The 20,000-nt window shown below is 35.9% G+C and overlaps 1 protein-coding gene across 1 annotated transcript in view; it reads left to right on the top strand.

Moving 5' to 3' along the window:
* LOC135223527 (uncharacterized) overlaps positions 1 to 20,000 on the top strand; it is an 82,645-nt gene that overhangs the window by 59,064 nt on the left and 3,581 nt on the right. Inside the window, exons 2-3 of the mRNA XM_064262001.1 lie at positions 9,477 to 10,191; positions 19,669 to 19,786. Coding sequence (XP_064118071.1) covers positions 9,741 to 10,191; positions 19,669 to 19,786 — 569 coding nt within the window. The 5' untranslated portion in view covers positions 9,477 to 9,740. The remainder of the gene's footprint in view (positions 1 to 9,476; positions 10,192 to 19,668; positions 19,787 to 20,000) is intronic.

Below are 20,000 nucleotides of genomic sequence, written 5' to 3'. Positions count from 1 at the left end.
ACGTATTGACGTTATCAAGCGTACTGATACAAATATGTTGTTCTTTGAGATTAAGCTGGCCTTGTGCCAGCACGGCCTCTTGCTCGTAGAGCAGCCCGTATTGATACAAATATGTTGTTGTTGTTTAAGATTAAGCTGGCTTTATGCCAGCACGGGCTCTTGCTCATAGAGCAGCCCGTAGGTACAAATATGAACCTGCATGCGTTTTGTGACATCATGAGGACGGTAAGGTAGTACAATTGCCAGCGACGTAGTTTTAAGAATTAACAAAACACTATAGTGAAACATAAAATAAGACAAATAAATAAAACATGTTAACAACAGAAATTACATCAAAAGTTGAAAGTAAGTTATTAATAATATTATACATAAATATATATTAATTACATATATGTTTAATTCACTGCATGTCTGTGCGCTCCTGTCCGCCTGTGGTGGTTTTGTTCCACGCGGTTGAAGGTCTGCCTCCTACACGAGGGCAAGGTTCTGTCTGCCTCGCGTTGGATGTTAAGATTGGGGCGTTGCATGACACCACACCTGACGAAGACATAGCATCCCTGGACGTCGAAAGTTTATTTACTAACGTACCAGTGGATGAAACAATACAAATCATCATGGACAAGATATACCGCTCTGAGAAACCACCATTACCGATACCCGAAAACGATTTAAAAGAAGATGCTAGAAGCATGTACAAAGGAAGCCAAACCACATTCCTCTCACCATAGGGGCGAAATATCATCGGCAAAAGGACGGCCGTAGCAATGGTTCCCCTTTGGGGTTCTTTTTGCAAACGCATACATGGCACACACAGAAGAGGTTACCTTTGAAGAACACCCAAAACCCAGAATATACGGGAGATATATTGATGATATCTTTATCACAACAAAGGGCGAAAATGACATAGATGAATTAGTAAATAAACTCCGAGCAAATTCTACATTAAATTTTACGGTAGAAAAAAAGTGATGAGAAAATGCTCCTTTCTTGGACGTACTTGTGACAAAAAAAACAAAAAAAAAAAACAAATACAATACTACCGTATACACTAAAAAGACAGATGCTGGGAGATGATGGGAGATGCTTAAATGCTAGAGGAGAATGCCGTGATGCATATAAACGATCTGTGGTAAATGCATACATTAAACACGCCATAACACACTGTTCGACGTGGAAAGCGACTATCGAAGAAATCAACAGAGTTCAACAGCTGCTCACATGCTCACAAATAACGGCTACCCAGATGACATGATCCAGCAAGTTGTCAAAAAGAGATTAGAGGCTTTCCATAACCCGACCCCGAGGGACAACACATAGACAAAGACAAAGAAATAGTGATATACCACAACAAACACACGAAGATGAAAGGAAAGCCATCCATGGTATACTGCGAAGAGGAACAACCCCCTAGGCGCCATATAACAAAAATAGCAGCAAGAAGTTTACTGCAAGCGAACCTTACGGCTCACTGGTAATGAAAAATAGTACGGCCCCATCGACGGAGAAAGAGGTTGAATCTGATAAGTATACAAGTTTGTCTGTGCTGACGAGCAATGTTCAGTGCCCCAAAAATTGCATATCGGACACACATCCACTACACTGGAAACGTCACATGCAGGCCCATAGAGACCAAGGCGCCATTCACCAGCACTTTGTGGATACCCACAAATATACTATATATATGTAAATATAAATATATACATATATATATATATAGATATATATATATATAGATATATATATATATATATATAGATATATATATATATAGATATATATATATATATATAGATATATAGATATATATATATATATATATATAAATATATATATATATATATATATATATATATATATATATATATATATATATATATATAGTATGAAACTCCCTTTTTTATACGTATATATATACATATATATATATAATATATATATATATATTATATATATCTATTATCTATCTATCTATCCCATATAATAATATATATATAATATATATATATATATATATATATATATATGATATGCACATATGCATATCTCTCTCTCTCTCTCTCTCTCTCTCTCTCTCTCTCTCTCTCTCTCATATTATATATATATATATATATATATATATATATATATATATATATATATATATATAGATAATATATATATATATATATAAGTGAAGAAGGCATTAATTTAAACATAATAAAGATCAATCATTATCAATTATTTATACCAGATCTATACGACGTGATTGTGAGCTAACCTCACGAAATATTAAACCCGCTTCATAATTGATATAGATATCAGGTAATCGCGCGCGAACGAGTTCTACCACAAAAGAAGGAAATAAATATATCTCTTTTATTTTTGTGGTTTCGTCAAGTCAATCGAGTCGTAAAGAAGCTAAACCCATCATATGACCCCTCAGGAATATTATTTCTTGGTTACGTAACTGAACGCGTAGATGGGAAATTGAACTTGAGGTAAATATCAAGAAACGCATATTGCAATCTTTATCTATTTATATGTGTATCCTCTCCGTCGTTATCAATACTCCTTTTACATCAATTTTTCATCTTGATAGGATTGGTCGTGACGTGAGTGGTCTCACAAAAATTCAACCTCGTAGTTCATCCTGATCTTGCTACTTTCATATTTACTACTGTTTCGACTAGCTGTCATTTGATCAGCTCCTATCATGCATAGGTACACTTTAATAAAATCAAAATACATATACGAAACTACTCCAGCAAATGGGAACACGTATGTATGAATATCTGTTAATGCATGTATACACGTGGTCATAAAGCACTTTATCCGCCAGACGCGTGGTGAGATTGCAGGGTTCATAAATACCGTAGCAAGATAATTTTGGGTAAATCGAGAACAAAGACTCATGTCTGCCCAAAGGAAACTTTTAAAATGTACTTTATTGATATTCATATTGTTTTTATTGAGGAGCAAACAGCAGAACAATAAAACAGATCTTAATTAAGGGTTATGCTGCCACTTAAGTGTCGTATCATAAAACATTAGGTGCACAGGGACTTTTTGATCACCCTGTATAATGGCGATGTGTGGCGGGATAGGACCTGCGGTATGTTGGGTAGGGGGTCATATATTGTCTCTAGTATTGGTAAAAGCTAACGTCTCTTTGTCCTCACTCAGAGTTTGTAAAACAAAATCCTAGCTTATAATACAAATTTGTCCGTAAGATGGAAAACCTCAGGGTGGATGTGTGGGAAGGGGGGTGAAGATAGGTAGGATTCATGACAAGGAGAAAGGTAGTTGAAGGAGGGTCATGGTGTCACAACATTAACAGCACATGAAAATAGGAGCGAAAAGAAGCAAGAGAAAAATGAGAGCACTACTACAGATCGTACACCTAAATGCAGCGAGAGCTCATCGTTCAAGAATAAATATTCTTTCCATTGCTGGAACCTCTTTTCTGGTTCCTATTAAGCTTCGTCTTACGCTTTGAGTCCGTGTATATTTTTCAGACAGTTTACGTGGAGCGCGTCTGCTTTTGTGGAAGTGGCAGATGAGGTCGCAGAGAACGCGGCCAAAAATACTGCCTCCCTTCGGATAGCTCAGAGAACACTCTCTGTTTATTTGGGTGTTCGGTGCCGAAATAATTTGCCTTATTATGCTGCGGTGTTGCTGAGTCTTGGCCCGGGAAAGGGGGTTGGGGGTGCGGGGAGGTGGGGGGCTTTCTGCGTTAGGAATGAACGGTTGACGGGGAGGGGGCAGAGGGATTAGATAAAAGAAAGAGATCCAGATAAAATGGATCCCCTTGGCATTTGCTGCAATTTTCTCTGGACCTCGGGGAAAAGAACGTCTGAGATTCCGGCTAGATGCATTTACTGCTGGTTGCAAGGCTGACTGATTAACGATGCTTTTTGTTTTTTGTTTTTTTTGAGAAGAGCTTCTAATTTTCTTGCTCTTTCATTTGGCTTTTATATATATATATATATATATATATATATATATATATATATATATTATATGTGTGTGTGTGTGTGTGTGTGTGTGTGTGTGTATAAATGTGTGTAAAATATATATATATATATATATATATATATATATATATATATATATATATATATTATAGATATATATATATATATATATATATATATATATATATATATATATAATATATATATTTATTATATATATATATATATATATATATATATATATATATATATATATATATATATATATATTCATATTTATATGAATGTATAACACACATTTATTAGTATATATAAATGGTGTAAACTACTGGAGTAGGGAGACGCGTCTGTCTTTTATCCATTTATTTAGCGCCGACGTTTCGTATCAGCTTGACATTTCCAGGCTGAAACGATTACACATCAGTTGCGTATAAGTAGTAAAAGATACACACATTGTTTACCAACACCATCATTAAAGACCTTTTTAATAAATTAAGAATGAAAACAGAAACAAAGAAAAATAGTGAAAGGGCCAAGAGCGAATACAGAGAGAAAAAAAATTAATTAAAATAATTATAATAATAATAGAAAAAAAATATAATAATAATAATAATAATAATAATAATAATAATAATAATAATAATAATAATAATAATAATATAATATATGATAACGAACGAACAAGACACTTACCCACAGCGGTAGCGTAAGGAGAACTGACACGAAACATTGTTATGGAGGAGAGGAGTGTAAACAAAGCATCAGGTAATTAGGCAATAAACAGTTGGGTGGCAAGAATGACAATTCGGAGGTTAGGATTGAATATGGTTCAGTTAGCCTTAAGCATTCATTGAATTCAAGAGTGGTTAGTTCGTCTATATGTCGGGTTCCTTCCTTACAATGATTAAAATGACTGGGATCTGTATGTGTTTTGCCAACTTTTACTGTGATTTCTGTTATGTTTAGGGATTGTTTTCTGGGAATTTGATAGTCGACAAAAACCCTGTTTCTTTTGTAGCTAAATTCCTTGATGGAGAAGAACAATCCGGACTTTTTAGCAGCCTTCTGGCGCAAAACCGATGTTAAGTGCCTAAGATCACATCTGGGACAATTATAACTTAATAAATGACACGGAGGCAAACAGGGGGCTGTTCTTATCTTTTAACTTGGAAGAGTCAGCCGATAGTTCGGGGGTTTGGAAATTAAGGGCAGGTAATTGCTAAATAAATGGATAAAGGACAGAACGCGTCTCCCTACTCCAATATGTTTATCCTTGAGTAATTGTCTTCATACTTATATATATATATATATATATATATATATATATATATATATATATATTAAATAACTCGCTCGTATTTTACTTCTTTGTTCCTTGCCAAAAACACATTTTATTGATAAAACTTAATAAAGCAACTTGGAGAAACCACCACCAAATTTCTAAAATCAAATTATAATTATAACACAGACACATATTTACCCATTCACAAATAATGCAAAATCACACAAAAAAGCCTTGACACAACTGTAACATATATAACACCCTTTGCACACACCTATAATAATATTGTGAGTTTGTGACAACCAACTTATAGGTTATGAGAATGAGTAGTATCTCAAATACTTAACAACGTTTACTGCACTTCAAGAAGCAACGACCCGCGTAAACACTGACCAGTAAATCTAACTGTAACAAGCGTCTACTTAAAAAATTAACTAAGTACAAGAATATCAAACTCAGACGTGGAGAGGAAACTTACAATAAATATAAAGGTCTTGCATAGAAACTTTACATCACAAAATCTTAGGACTTGCCATATTACAAATTATACATTTACAAATAGCATTTTACATACATACATGCATACATGGAGAGAGAGAAGAGAGAGAGAGAGAGAGAGAGAGAGAGAGAGAGAGAGAGAGAGCACTGACCAGAATGAATCTGAAGAAGCTAGAAACACATATAAAAATAACTAAAGAGAAGCAGCCGAGTTCACGTAACCGAGAATGGCACCGAGGCAACAGGGTTTATTCTGATTTACAAATAGGGATATACTATTATTGAGTGTTGCAGTGAACAGGTGACGATTAATCCTTGAACTGTAGACCGTTCATCTATTTCAAGGTTCGTTTTCCAAAGCATATTTGCCACAACAATTGGCGAGGTTATTTTAGGTGCTCCTGGCCTCGAAAACAGGAAGCATTCCTGAAGAGAAAGAGCCAGAGAAGCTTTCATGACCTGTTTTCCCGACTAGTGACCTAAGCTGCTTTCGCCTCTAAAATCTCCCTTCCGAAATGAATGCTAAGAAGATTGTCGGTGTAGACTGAGAGCCGCCACGTTTGACCTTACAATGAAAAATGTTTATTTCACCGGGAACTTTGTAAAGGATTTTTTCCCGTCCAGTAGGCCTGAATGCTTACGGCAATGATTTTTTAACCAGGTTTGGAATAGCGAGGAAAATGATATAAAATTGCAATCTTAATAAGCTACTTTTCCAAAATGGTGAGTTTATTCATACAATATTTTAATTTTACCGCTCGCATTTCAAATCCCCTCAAGGAAAGCTTCAAAAATATGGATTAGCCTTTTTGAAATACTGGTACATTTGTGGTTATCAAAGGAAAACTACTCGTCTTCCACTCAGAGCGGTGTTATTAAGGCAAATACCTATCCAGGAACTTTCAGTAGCTAGGGAATATGGAGAATGAGAGAGAACTATATATAAGGTACTACCTTCTCGGCATCATGCAATATTCAGTAATCAATCTTTCTTCTCCTCTGAGGGTTGATTCTTGGGACATAAAAAGAATGAAAGCAAGGTTCCACAGGTTTTGTGAACGACTTTGATTTTGTCCTTCGATACTCAGATCACCCGTGATAAGACTTTGTACAAAGTTTCCATATTTTTTTCGTACAATGTTACACAAAATTCGCAGGCGTCACCAAAAGAAAAAGAAATATTATAAATTCTGGAATATAAATATATGATTTCTTAAACTCATCAAACTCTAAAGCGATGACAGTTATCCGTAAAACTGGATGTATGAAGAAATACTCACGTTCCAACTAAGAATGCAATTAAAAATGTGATGTTGAATACAAATGATAATAAAAAAAAGGTTGAGGCTCTTGAGGTGAATTACTTGCCTGTAAAAGTGGAGCGAGAGGAAATGAAAGGGAGAGAAACAAAATGCAAATAGAAGTATTAAGAAAAGCTAACAAGAAAATATCATTTGTTTTTTTAGCAATATTACGGTGATGTGGAAACAACTGAGAATGGTAGCTTGGTTGAAATACGTAAAACCTTTAGATATTTGTGTCAGGTTATGAATATCAAGATTTCTAACTCTAACTTTTCCCGTTTTTTTTATTTAACAACAATATTTCTAAATGAGGGCTGATTCCCTTATTTCTACCTTCACATAGAGGTTCTGTATGGAAATATGAAGGAAGCTTCAAATACAATGAAATAGAAGATTCTGGGTAGAGAAAGGCAAAGGGGTTGAGAAACACTTTATTGTTGGTCAGTCTTCAAGAAAAATTTGCATTGCAAGATATTTCGATTTGCATTCATTATATACATATATATGTATATGTATATATGTATATATGTATATATATGTATATATATATATAAGTATTTATATATATACATAAATATACATCACGATATATAATATATATATATATATATATATATATATATATATATATATATATATAAGTATATATATATATAGATATAAAGAATAATATATATATATATATATATATATATATATATATGTATATATATTATATATATATATATAATATATATATCTATATCATATATATATATATATATATATATATATATATATATATATATATATGCAATATAAAAACACCGTATCGTGCTTCTATGTAATCAGTAGAAGGATCCACAGTAATAATCTTGTTTATCCAGACGGAGATATTTTTTTTGTGAAAATATTTACAAAGATTATGCAAATATTTTCACAAATATATCTCTTCTAGATAAACAAAAATATTAAATTACTTTGGATCCTTCTACGGAATATATATATATATATATGTTTATATATACATATATATATATATATATATATATATATATATATATATATATATATGTGTGTGTGTGTGTGTGTGTGTGTGTATGTATATATAATTACACTAATATATATATATATATATATATATATATATATATATATATATATATATATATATTTCTGTGTGTGCGTGTAATTTTCCAAATTGCTGTGGGAAATATGCAAAACGAATGCTCCAGTGTCTAATCTTGTAAGAGAACATTCTTGGGTAATATCATACTACAGATGATACAGAAATGTATTCTACAAACCATAGCGTTAGTTCTTGTAAAATGCTCTGATAAATACATAGAATGGTTTATGCTAAATATTCTGCATATATTATGATATGTACATAACAAATGCTTTTGAAAAAAATATAGGTGAGTATTCCTATCATTAAACCTTTAACATTGATGAAATTGTATATTTGAAACATTACAAGAGGAGGACTTTCCTGAATCATATTCTCTTCACAAGTTGTAAAATATTCATATTTAAATCAGCAAAGAATCATTATTCATGACCGTCGCATCAAGATGTCAGTCTCCCGCGATACTCAATGAGCTGATTGCGGAATGCAAATTGAAATTCATGAAGAGGATTCAGATTCATCAAAACTCTTTCTGGAACTCCAGTTGAAAAAAAAAAATCATTCGGAGTTATGTTTCATAAAGAGGGCTTCCCTGGAAGTCTCGCCAACTTTACTTAACATAATATTATCTTCCTGTGATTTGATTCACTTTTGCTCACACTCCCTTCACTCTTACATGTATTTTTGATGCTTTTGAAGACGAAAATTTGTTATAGGAACTGAGAATCTAGCCGAGATCCCACACCCGAGAATTTCAGTTTTGCTCAAATCATGGAAACATTGAATCTCTCTATAACAGTTGTTCGGCACTTACGAGGAATGACTGGGCAAATGGGGATCTCGGAATGATTTCGAAAATAAAGGGGGAATTATTTTTATGCCTGATCTAATGTTAAGGGAAATATTTACAAAAAGATATAAATACCCGAAAAGCCTTCGTATATAGTATATATATATATATATATATATTATATATATATATATATATATATATATATATATATATATATATATACCGATGCATATAGGTCTATATGACTTGCATGATACAGAAAGGCGGTTCAAAAATGTGTTAGGGTCCCAGTTTTCAGGCATTTAAGGTTGTGAAGGAATATACTACATGAAGCCCATGTAGTGTGTGTGGTATGTTTCTGCGTGTGATTGCCCGTGGGCAAATAAATATTTCAAAAATATGCATTTTGCATATAAATGTTCCTATCCTGATATTTGTGCTTTGAATATTGGTAGTAGAATATAAGTTATTCATCATAAATAGAATCTCTCTTATTGTTCTATGCAAAATTCATTTTTATCTTTTCGTCTCGTTCCAGAAAACAGAGAAATCGTCAAAAACTTCCAAGTGCACAGCAGCCATGAAGGTGCACGACGTGAAATGGAGGATACTATTAGCACATTCAGATTGTTCAGGTCCACTCCCTGTGTTCAGCATATGACTGTGCAGGCTGACTTCTTCAGTGAACTGACGTGCCATCGTATAAGTACTCATGTCAGCACACGAGTCAGCAATATCCAATAGTTGATGGTCAAGTCTGATTAGGTGATCAACGAGTGTCTTCAATTAGCGTTAAGACCTCATGCCTGGCCCTTGGGAAGGTGACCTGACCACTTCAATATCCCTCGAGATCCCACAGGGCGAGGTCTCACGGAGAGAGTTCACGAAATCGGACGAAGACATCCGAGGCGAGGTCATACTGGCAGAAGTCTACGAGGAGCTGATCAGACAGGCAGGGGTCCTGTCCATTGTGGATTACCCAGCGAACACCACTAGTCTTTGGATCGGGGACAATCAGACGGCATGGGAGAACGCGGAGGAGTCAGCCACTGGCTCGGTGGCCAATTGGTGGGGTCTAGTGGCTCTGCTGGTGGTCCTTCTGACTCTGTTCGGCAACATCCTGCTGATCTTGGCGATCTCGTGGGATCGCAGGCTGCAGAATATGACCAATTACTTCCTGCTCTCCTTAGCTGTCACGGATCTCATGGTGGCGTCTCTGGTCATGCCTCTCTCCATCGTCGTCCTGGTTCTAGGTAGGAATTTAACTATCTTTTTTATTTACGTGATTTTTTTTTTACTCTTGAGAGATTGCTTTTATAATACACACTGTTTATTATGTAAACCATTAGAGCGTATGCCAACAGAAATGATGAAAACGCGCAAACAATATAGCTTTTAGGAAACAGCTGTACTACCAAGAATACTTTCGTCTTAGCTTTTTGCCTCATGTCTACGAAACAACAGTAAACAAAGGGAAACATACTGGATAGGAAACTTGTAGTGTTCCCTCTTTCTCAGAACAAGATGGGAAGCAAAGTCTGATTTATATCGAATATATATTCTACATTCAAAAGCTTTATCATCATACTAATTTCAGTGAATGATAAACATTTTCTTTTCAAATTTCGTATTGGAATGACAAGAGTCTGAGGATAGAAAATATTAAAATGAAATCTAAAATATAGAGAAATACATCGGCAAATAACATTTTCCTTTCTATTTGACATAGCTCATCCCATCCCACACTATAATTCCCATCTGTTAATTTTTTCTTTGTAATACGAAGCACTGCAATCTATCGCGATAGAAAGGAAAATGTTATACTGTATTTTCCATAGATTCTATAGATATTCCAGAATTACACTCGCTGCATGAGCTTTTGTGTGAACCGTGATTGGTTTGACCTTTGTGTGGCGTATTGCAATTCCCGTAAACACTATGAAGGTCAAAATAGTAAAAAGCGAGGGAGCCACCCGGCTAGGATTAAGGTAGATGCTTTGTTTTTCAATGTGGTGGACCCAAAAATATATCTACTAAATGTTACTGGCGTAAGCTAAAACCCCAGGCCTCTAATCGCGGCTGACTTGCCGTTAAAAGTATGTGCGCAAGCGCTAGAAGAATGATGCAGTTATGTATGGCTAGTTAATGCCAGGAAGTAGTAAAATATGAGATGTATGGAAAAAAAATACTCTTTGATAATAAGAGAATAACGATGTTATTAAATATTGATAGTAGTTATTGATAACAATCGTTAGTAACAATTCCAAGAGCTGTGGTGCTCGATCTCCTTCTGTAAATGTATAGGGACATAAAAGTGATTTTACTCATTAATACTGATTATTATGAATAATCAATCCCAGGGGCGGTGATGTTTGATGTCTTAGCTGTAAATGTATCTGGGCATAAAAATTATTATTAACAGTGATTATAAACCTGGCTGTAAATGTATCAGGAGACGACGATCATTATTCATCGTAATTATTCATCACTACAATTCCAAATGTCTGCTCTCCCGCCTGCAAATGCACCGGGACGTAACCTCATCATTTCGCCTATGAAATTTATGATAAAAAAAGAAATGCAAAATGAATGCTCTTCGATGCTCAGCGAAGGACGCCGATAATTTTACGGTCTCAGGCGAACTGCTCCGTTTGTCAACTTCAGGACGGAACGTCAATTACGAGATGACAAGCAACCCGCTCTGCAAGCAGGAATTGCAAGCTCGGACACGTCCAGGCGCGATGGGCTGGTGTTTACTATGTTTACCTCTCGTCCAGGATGACGTCATTCATAAACAAGCCGTTGACATCTTACTGCGATGCAGAAGCTGCGCAAAGTGGAATTTCGATGTTAAAGTAGTTATGTTACTGGCAAAGCTCAATGAACTGCTCTTTAATGTGGAAATATTTCAAATAGAGGAGATGAGAATTTAAACCGAGAATATTAAGCAAATTATTATTTCTGGTTAAACTATTTAACTTCATTTCTTTTTTTGAGAAGGAGTGCACGATACGGGTTTTCTCGAGCGCATACTAAGTCAGTCACCAAAGAATATCAAAACAAGTAAATAAATAGATAAATAAATAAAGAGATAAATGTATAAAAACAGATAAATGTTTAAGTAAAACTTGGCACCACTATAGAATCATATACATTATATTATAATCAAATAAGTATCAGCGTTATTATTACATAAATATATAAGTTTGAGTGATTTCAGAGTATGAATGCAGAATACACAATCCTGCCCTGCGCTTTGTTTTTTACGCATATGACGTCGTTATTAGAGTACAGGAGTTTAAATGGTTCAATTAACATCAAATGGATAATTTTTTTGAAGGCAAATTCTGTTTTTGTAATTTGTCCCGTTTACATACCATCCAGTTCTGCTCTTTGGTCATGTAAAGTAACTATTTTTACACGTGCACAATTCAAAATATGACACAAATGCATACATTAATACACACACACATATATGTATATATATATATATATATATATATATATATATATATATATATATATATGTATATATATATATGATATATATATATATATATATATATATATATATATATATATATATATATATATATATATAGTATAGATATAGAGAGAGAGAGAGAGAGAGAGAGAGAGAGAGAGAGAGAGAGCCTGGAAAAGGAAATCACGGACGTGGAAAAGAAATGATTTAGTGAGAGAGATTCCTACACCAGCCATATTGAATTCTCGGCGTCTTCACCTGGCCCGTTTAGGGCTATTATGGTAAAATGCGCAATATGACGAACTCATATCTCCTGCCTAACGTCATTGCTTCGGGAAATGGCTTCTCTCCTTTGGTCCTATTTATCTTCTCCTAGAACTCCCCTCACTCCCAATTTTCAATGTAATCCGGGAAACGTAACTCTCGCGATTTCTTTTGAATGGGAGGGATGAAATCATGGATTGATAAATTGCGTTTCTCATCATCGTCCCAGTAGCTCGCGTGTAGGAGGGTGGGTGGCTGTTGGTGCAAACGGAGTGGGATGTTGCTTTCCTTCGTCCTCCCGTCCATGGGGAATGGATGGACCGTCTCATTGGCATGCGACTGCAGAACCGTCGTCATTCAACGTAGGATCCAGAGTTCTTCTTCTCTGGATCTTGCTCATAGAGAGCTTGTACGCGGACTGTACTGGCATTTACGGGGTGTGTACTATTTCCTCTATCTTCCTCGCACTTTTTCTCTCTCTGTCTCTGTCTCTCTCTCTCTCCCGATGTTGTAAACAGCAACGGTGTGGAAGTTTAAAAATTAGCTAGACAAAATCATGAGGACACTGTGGACGAACAGTAAAACCTGCTCCTAGAGATAAGTGAGCGCACGATGTCTCCTCGGATAGACTAATAAGTCTTTGAGACATCCTAATCCTTGTAACTCCTTGTAATTCTCTCCTCTTTGAAATAAATGCAGTTTGTGAAATCTTCGGAGTGTCCCCCTTAGATTTTCATTCTTTCTCTCGAGCTGCAATTTTTCTATGTTCATTCCTTGTCCTTCCAAGACTTAACCAGGGCTTTCTGCTGGCAAATTCCGCCCCCCGCCCCCCGCCCCAGCCCCTACTGATGGGTACCGCGAGGTTTAAAGGGGTTCGCAACCCTGCCTGTCCTTTTCTTCCTTTTATTTCACAACCATCAATTTTATCTCTTTACATAACATATCTACTGTTACGGGGTGCTCTGAGAGCAAGAGCCCGTGCCGGCATTATGCTGGCTTAATCTTCAACAATAAATGAGGTTCGTTTCAACATCCCTACCGCCCTATCAAAGCAGCATCTCCATGTTTTTTATATTCTGTTTTGCAGACGTTCCAAAGTATAGATTTTTATGACCGGTCTAATAATTCATTCTATGTTATCAATGTTATCTCGACATTGCACCTCAGTGAATCTTATTCCTTGAATATCAGTTAGCATTTATCTTTTATTTAGGCAACTCATAAGAAGTGCCCCAATAATGTTGATATGCATTCAACATCTTAGGTGATATTCCTAACTATTTCCTCCTTCTCCTGGTGCACACTTGCTAAGAACCTGCTTCCTTATTGCCAAATATACCTGAAGATTTTCTTCTTCCCTCTTTTGCTCCTGCTTTTCTGTTTCCTTTTTACCCTCATCTGACTTCGCTGGCTATCACAATCAATGTTGTTCTCTTGAAATACCTTCAGACAAGTCTTTGCACCTTCTTTCTGTCGTATCTCTCAATCCATCGCAGGCCATTATCGCTCGTTTGCGAATTCAGTTTCATGCCGTTTCTCAGATATATAGAATTTACGCCTTGCATCAGTTCTCACTCCTTTATTCTTTGCTTTCTTCGTGTAAAAGCGAACAAAACCTACGCACAAGTTTACAAGCATATACACTCATACACCCTAAAGGATACATGCACTCACACAAACCTGGACAAACAGACTTACACACACACACACATATCGCACTAAACTGTATAGAAAAAGGAATAAAAGTAGAGCACTCTTTCTTGGTTGCATGGTCGCGTTGCAGAGTCAGCAATGATCGTTACGAATGCTGTATTACAGAGAGAGAGAGAGAGAGAGAGAGAGAGAGAGAGAGAGAGAGAGCTCCAGATGAAATATGTTATAAGATGTTGGCAAAGGTTGGGACAGACTGGTGACAGTTTAGAACTTTTCACCTACTTTTCACCTGCAAATGTGGGTTATTCGTGTGACGAATATGGACGAAAACATTGGTTACAAACGACGCCGGCTATGACCTGAGAGAGGATGGAATGACCACAATAACGATAAATCCAACACAAGAAGGTAAGATATTAGGAATAATGACGCGTCATACCGGACTCGTGAACTATTTCTCAGGGTAACCTTTCCTCCTAAAACATATTTTGATGGTGACCTTCAGTACGGGGGTTACGCAGCACAAATTTCTTCGAAGGTTATAAGCTTCGCTCGGCCGGTTAGAAAATAAGGAAGTATCTTGACTGATATCTGGTGCCTGAATTTCCTGGAAAGTTCTAGAGGGATAGACTTAAGACATTTTTTTTCCAGAGATTATTTTTCTAATATGCCACGCTTCTAAAAATAAAAAATACTCCAATGGCCATGGTTCCCTTCGGCAAGTACGAATGACAATAAATGAATAAATGTTGTAAATCAGCTGAAAGAAAATGATAAGCAATATCCGCAACCTTCTCAAGTCACCAGATGAGAGTGATGCTTCAGGAATAACAATAATAATAACTACAATAGTAATCACAGTTTGTAAAACTTATCATCAGCATAGAATTATAAACTTCAAAGGTTAAACGCACGAAATTGATAAATGGAAAATTCGTAAAAAAAGGAAAGAAGAGGAGAGAGGAGAGAGAGAGAGAGAGAGAGAGCGAGAGAGACGAGAGAGAGAGAAGAGAGAGAGAGAAGAGAGAGAGAGAGGGTGGGGGGATGGGGGGAGGGGGAGGGGATTGGGACGCCCTTGGAATTAATATATGATTGATCTGATTTTAGATACGCAAAAGAAAAATTTTTACTCAGCTTGCTCACACCGTAAGTGTATATGTGTGTGCGTGTGTGCGTGTGTTTGTGTTCGCGTGTGCGGTATATTATGTTTCGGGATGTCAACTTATATTATTTTATATAAGATCTCACTTTGCCTGCAATCAATAAACAGCAAATTATGCAACAGCGTACCTCTCTCTCTCTCTCCCATTCTCACCTCTATCTCAAATACGCACTCTACATACATATTATATTTATGAATACACAATATACATGTACGCACACACATCTGCATATATATATATATATACATATGTGTGTGTGTGTGTGTGTGTGTGTGTGTGTGTGTGTGTGTGTATAAAATATGTGTAGAATATTGCATCCTCACTACCGCATCATTCCAGCATTGGAATCACGGGAATCCGCCGCCCACTTCCCAAAGAAACATTTGCCTCTCTCACGTTACACAGGTTAACCTGGATTTTCGACCGGGGAGGGTGAAAACGTACCATGACAGTGACGTCATCTTGACGTCATCATGGCATCAGTGTCATTGAGCACACTCACCTTGGGCTACTGGCATTCAGCCGGTGTCTGATGCATATTTTACAAGCGTGGAAGTTCTCAATGTCATGCTCACGATTTACGAGAGCTGTGGTTAAGGTTTTTCATGTTGGGGGACCCAAAATTGTACTAATTATGTTTGCTTCGTTTGTATGGTGTTTTGACGTTGCATGGAACCAGTGGTTATTCAGCAACGGGACCAACGGCTTTACGTGACTTCCGAAACCACGTCGAGAGTGAACTTCTATCACCAGAAATACACATCTCACACCTCAGTGAAATGCTCGAGAATCGAACTCGCGGCCACCGAGGTGGTACGCCAACACCGTACCGACCACGCCACTGAGGCGCTTTGTCCTAATTATGTGTTGATTTTTTAAAAATTTGTCAATGAGTGCTCTCCTGATTTACTTTTATTGTTCTTAGGCCGATAGCTAAATATGTTTTGCATATTACTGTTTCATCGTCCTTATAACATCCTTCCTAATCACTTTAGAGCTCATTTTGTCATAAAGTGGTCTATAATGATTTATGTCACGGAATTAAATAGGCTAGATAAGGAGTAATTAATGTCTATATGATACCCTAAGCAGATTTCTAATATGTTTACCTGATCATATTTTTCCACTAGTTTTTTTTCTGAGTCATGTTAACAAAAACCTATCACTGATGACATTAACAGCAGCAGAGAATAACAAAACCATTACGGATTTCGATATCAGCATCAACACAAAGCTATATTCGTGTTTTTCATTTTAAAATCAAAACCCTCGCTACACAAGAGCGCCACTCATATCTGGCACACTTATGAATTTATTCAAGCAATCACTTCCTTCATCTGGCCTGCTGGTAATCCTGTATTCGCCTATCTCCCGGCAGCAGCAGCTACGGTCGCTGCCTTTGCAAAAAATAGCCAGGAAACCTCGTTTTCTGAAATAGTATGCGTTAATGTGATGCGGAAATGTGATATATCGAAGAGCGCCGTCTACGAGCAAGATGATTACACTGTGAAAGATTTTCTGAAAAGACAAGCCGAGGTTCCAAACATATTTTCTCAGGAATGAAAGGCCGTTGACTGGAGTCAGGAACAGGATGCGACGAAATAAATAATACGCGAAGCAGAAAATACAAGATTAACATTTCTCTTGTTAGTCATGGCAAAGGCAAACGAGCAGTTACTCGGACGGCTGGATTCAAGAAATATGATAAACGCCTATAGTAGATTCACATCAGCCGTGCATCTGATGTCTAGGCCAGTCCCTTACGACGATCCTGATTGGTTGTTGATAAGCCAATCACAGGGCTGGAAACTCTCAGTCACTCGAGAGTGTTCACATAAGCAGGATGTTTGTTCCACCTCTTCTGAGGGATACGTCTTTCAAAATTTATCCCTCATGAGAGATGGAACATACATCCTGCATAAGTTAACCCTCGAGAGAGACTGGGAGCTTCCAGCCCTGTGATTGACTTATCAACAGCCAATCAGGAGCGTCGTAAGGGACTGGCCTAGACAGATGCACAGTTGATGGGAATCTACTATAGTAACATAGTCGCTAATCAGAAAGAATACAAAATTATCTCTATGGAAGAATTACCTAGGAATAAAAAAGCAAACGTGAATAATCTTACTTTATTCATTGCCTGAGGAGTAAATGAAGTATAGAAAGATTCAAAGTCCAAATGAAAAGATAACCTCTGTAAACAATGCCATGGATTCTAATAGAATCATATATGTCAATGTTTATATATACACACAAACACACACACACACATATATATATATACTATATGTATATTATATAATATATAATATATATATATATGTATATATATATATATATATATATGTATATATATATATATATATATATATATATATATATATATATATATATAATATATATATAAGATAACCCCTGTAAACAATGCCATTGTTCTATAGAATATATAATATATATATAATATATATATATATATATATATATATATATATATATATATATATAGAGAAGAGAGAGAGAGAGAGAGAGAGAGAGAGAGACGAGAGAGCAGAGAGAAGAGAGAGAGAGAGAAGTGAACAGATTAAAAGCGTCGGAAATATGTGGGAAAAATGTCCCTGTTAACAATATTTTTTCTTTCGAATACATTTAAAGACTGAATATTTTCCAGCATCCGAAGGGGCGCACTGAAAGTTAAGTAACTTGAAAAACAAGAAATATTGTTGTTAGAGACAAAAGTTGATTTTTTGAATGGAAATTTAAAAAAAAAAGAAACGCGAATAGAAAGAATAGATAAAATGTAGAAAAGGGGTACTCGGAACAGGGTGAACGAGGAAACTTTAATAAAGAAATGGAAAAAGAAGGGGAAAATAATGGTCGGGACAGAAAGTCGGTTAGATGAAGGGAAGTGAGAAGGAGGTATTAATAGCTATAGATTTCCAATAGGGTGCAATGAGGACACTTAACAAATCTCTATCTTGCTGTTGATTGTTGTTCACTTTACAGATTCTTGAGTAAATGAAAAATATCTGGATGAAAATGCACATTTCGCAGGTGATACACACACACACACACACACACACACACACACATATATATATATATGAATATATATATATATATATATATATATATATATATATATATATATATATATATATATATATATCAAATATGTATGTATGTATGTAGCTATACTCACACACACACACACACACACACACACACACACACACACACATAATATATATATATATATATATATATATTATATATATATATATATATAAAATCATATATACACACGTGTGTGTGTGTGTGTGTAGACAGAGAGAAGGAATTTATGACAAATATGAGAAAGACAAGAGCATTTAAAGCAGGATATTCCCAAAGGGAGGAAATAACCCTAAAAGGAGAAAGAATTAATGAGGCCGAATTTTCCCAATAATTAGCAGCAACGATACCCAGTAAAGGTTCCCTTGAGTTGGCTAAAAACGCAAATTATGTAAAGCGTCGACTGAATACGACTCGGGAATTAAATTGACTGCAAATGTTAATAGAAGGAATATTATACATTTGCTTAGCTCGATTGTTTTGCAGCACGGACATGGGTCATAACATAAAAAAGATGGACATGGCTTGGCCATGCCATTCTCTCAACCCCCTGGGAGAATAGATCGTGACACCATCAACTGGGTTCCTGTGGGATCCAGAGGAACTGTAAGACACAGGCCTTCTTCGATTAGAAGTATGAGACAGGATTGCGGATATGAGTGGAGATATGTGGCAGAGAAAGACACGAATTCATTGTGGTCCTTTGAACTGCGTGGTGTGCGTGATTATGTGTGTATTTGTCATACACTTGTTGGATAAACTTGTCACTACAAAGCAGAAGACACAAATGAAGAGACGAATGTTGAAGGTTTAACGCTTAGTGGTCGAGTAGTTAGCGGTAACCTCCTCCTGACTTATCGGCCGTGAGTTCGAATCCTGCCACAGGCTTTAGAGTTTTCTACATCTGTTTCTTCGTTTGAACTTAGGTTATACATTATATATTACATATAATATATATTATGTAAATATCACGCCATGTTTCAGTGTGTCTATTCTGTTACCCTTGGCACTTCCCGTTTTTTTATGTTACAGGACATTCCATTTTCTATTTACAGGGCACTTCCCATTTTCCTCGAGGCTCTGCCTAGTGTGGATCTCATTAGACGTGCTCTTCTGTACGGCATCCATAATGCATTTATGCACGCTGTCAGTTGACCGCTTTCTTTCTCTCAGGTATGTACAATTAATGTGCTAAAAAGGCTCCCAGGTTTCCATGTTTATGGAAAAACTGTTATATAGATATTACAACTTTTAGGTATTATTATCATTTTACAAAAAGTAACGTGCATATGCTTATACCTATTGCTAAATTCAATAGGCTGTATCCTCGAAACTAAACAACTCTAATTACCACATTCTTCCTTTTATGACAGTGATTTTATGTATA

This window comes from Macrobrachium nipponense, chromosome 20 (genome assembly GCF_015104395.2).
Source record: "Macrobrachium nipponense isolate FS-2020 chromosome 20, ASM1510439v2, whole genome shotgun sequence".
In the NCBI taxonomy this organism is placed as follows: domain Eukaryota; kingdom Metazoa; phylum Arthropoda; class Malacostraca; order Decapoda; family Palaemonidae; genus Macrobrachium; species Macrobrachium nipponense.
This window is presented reverse-complemented; position numbering and strand designations above follow the sequence as displayed.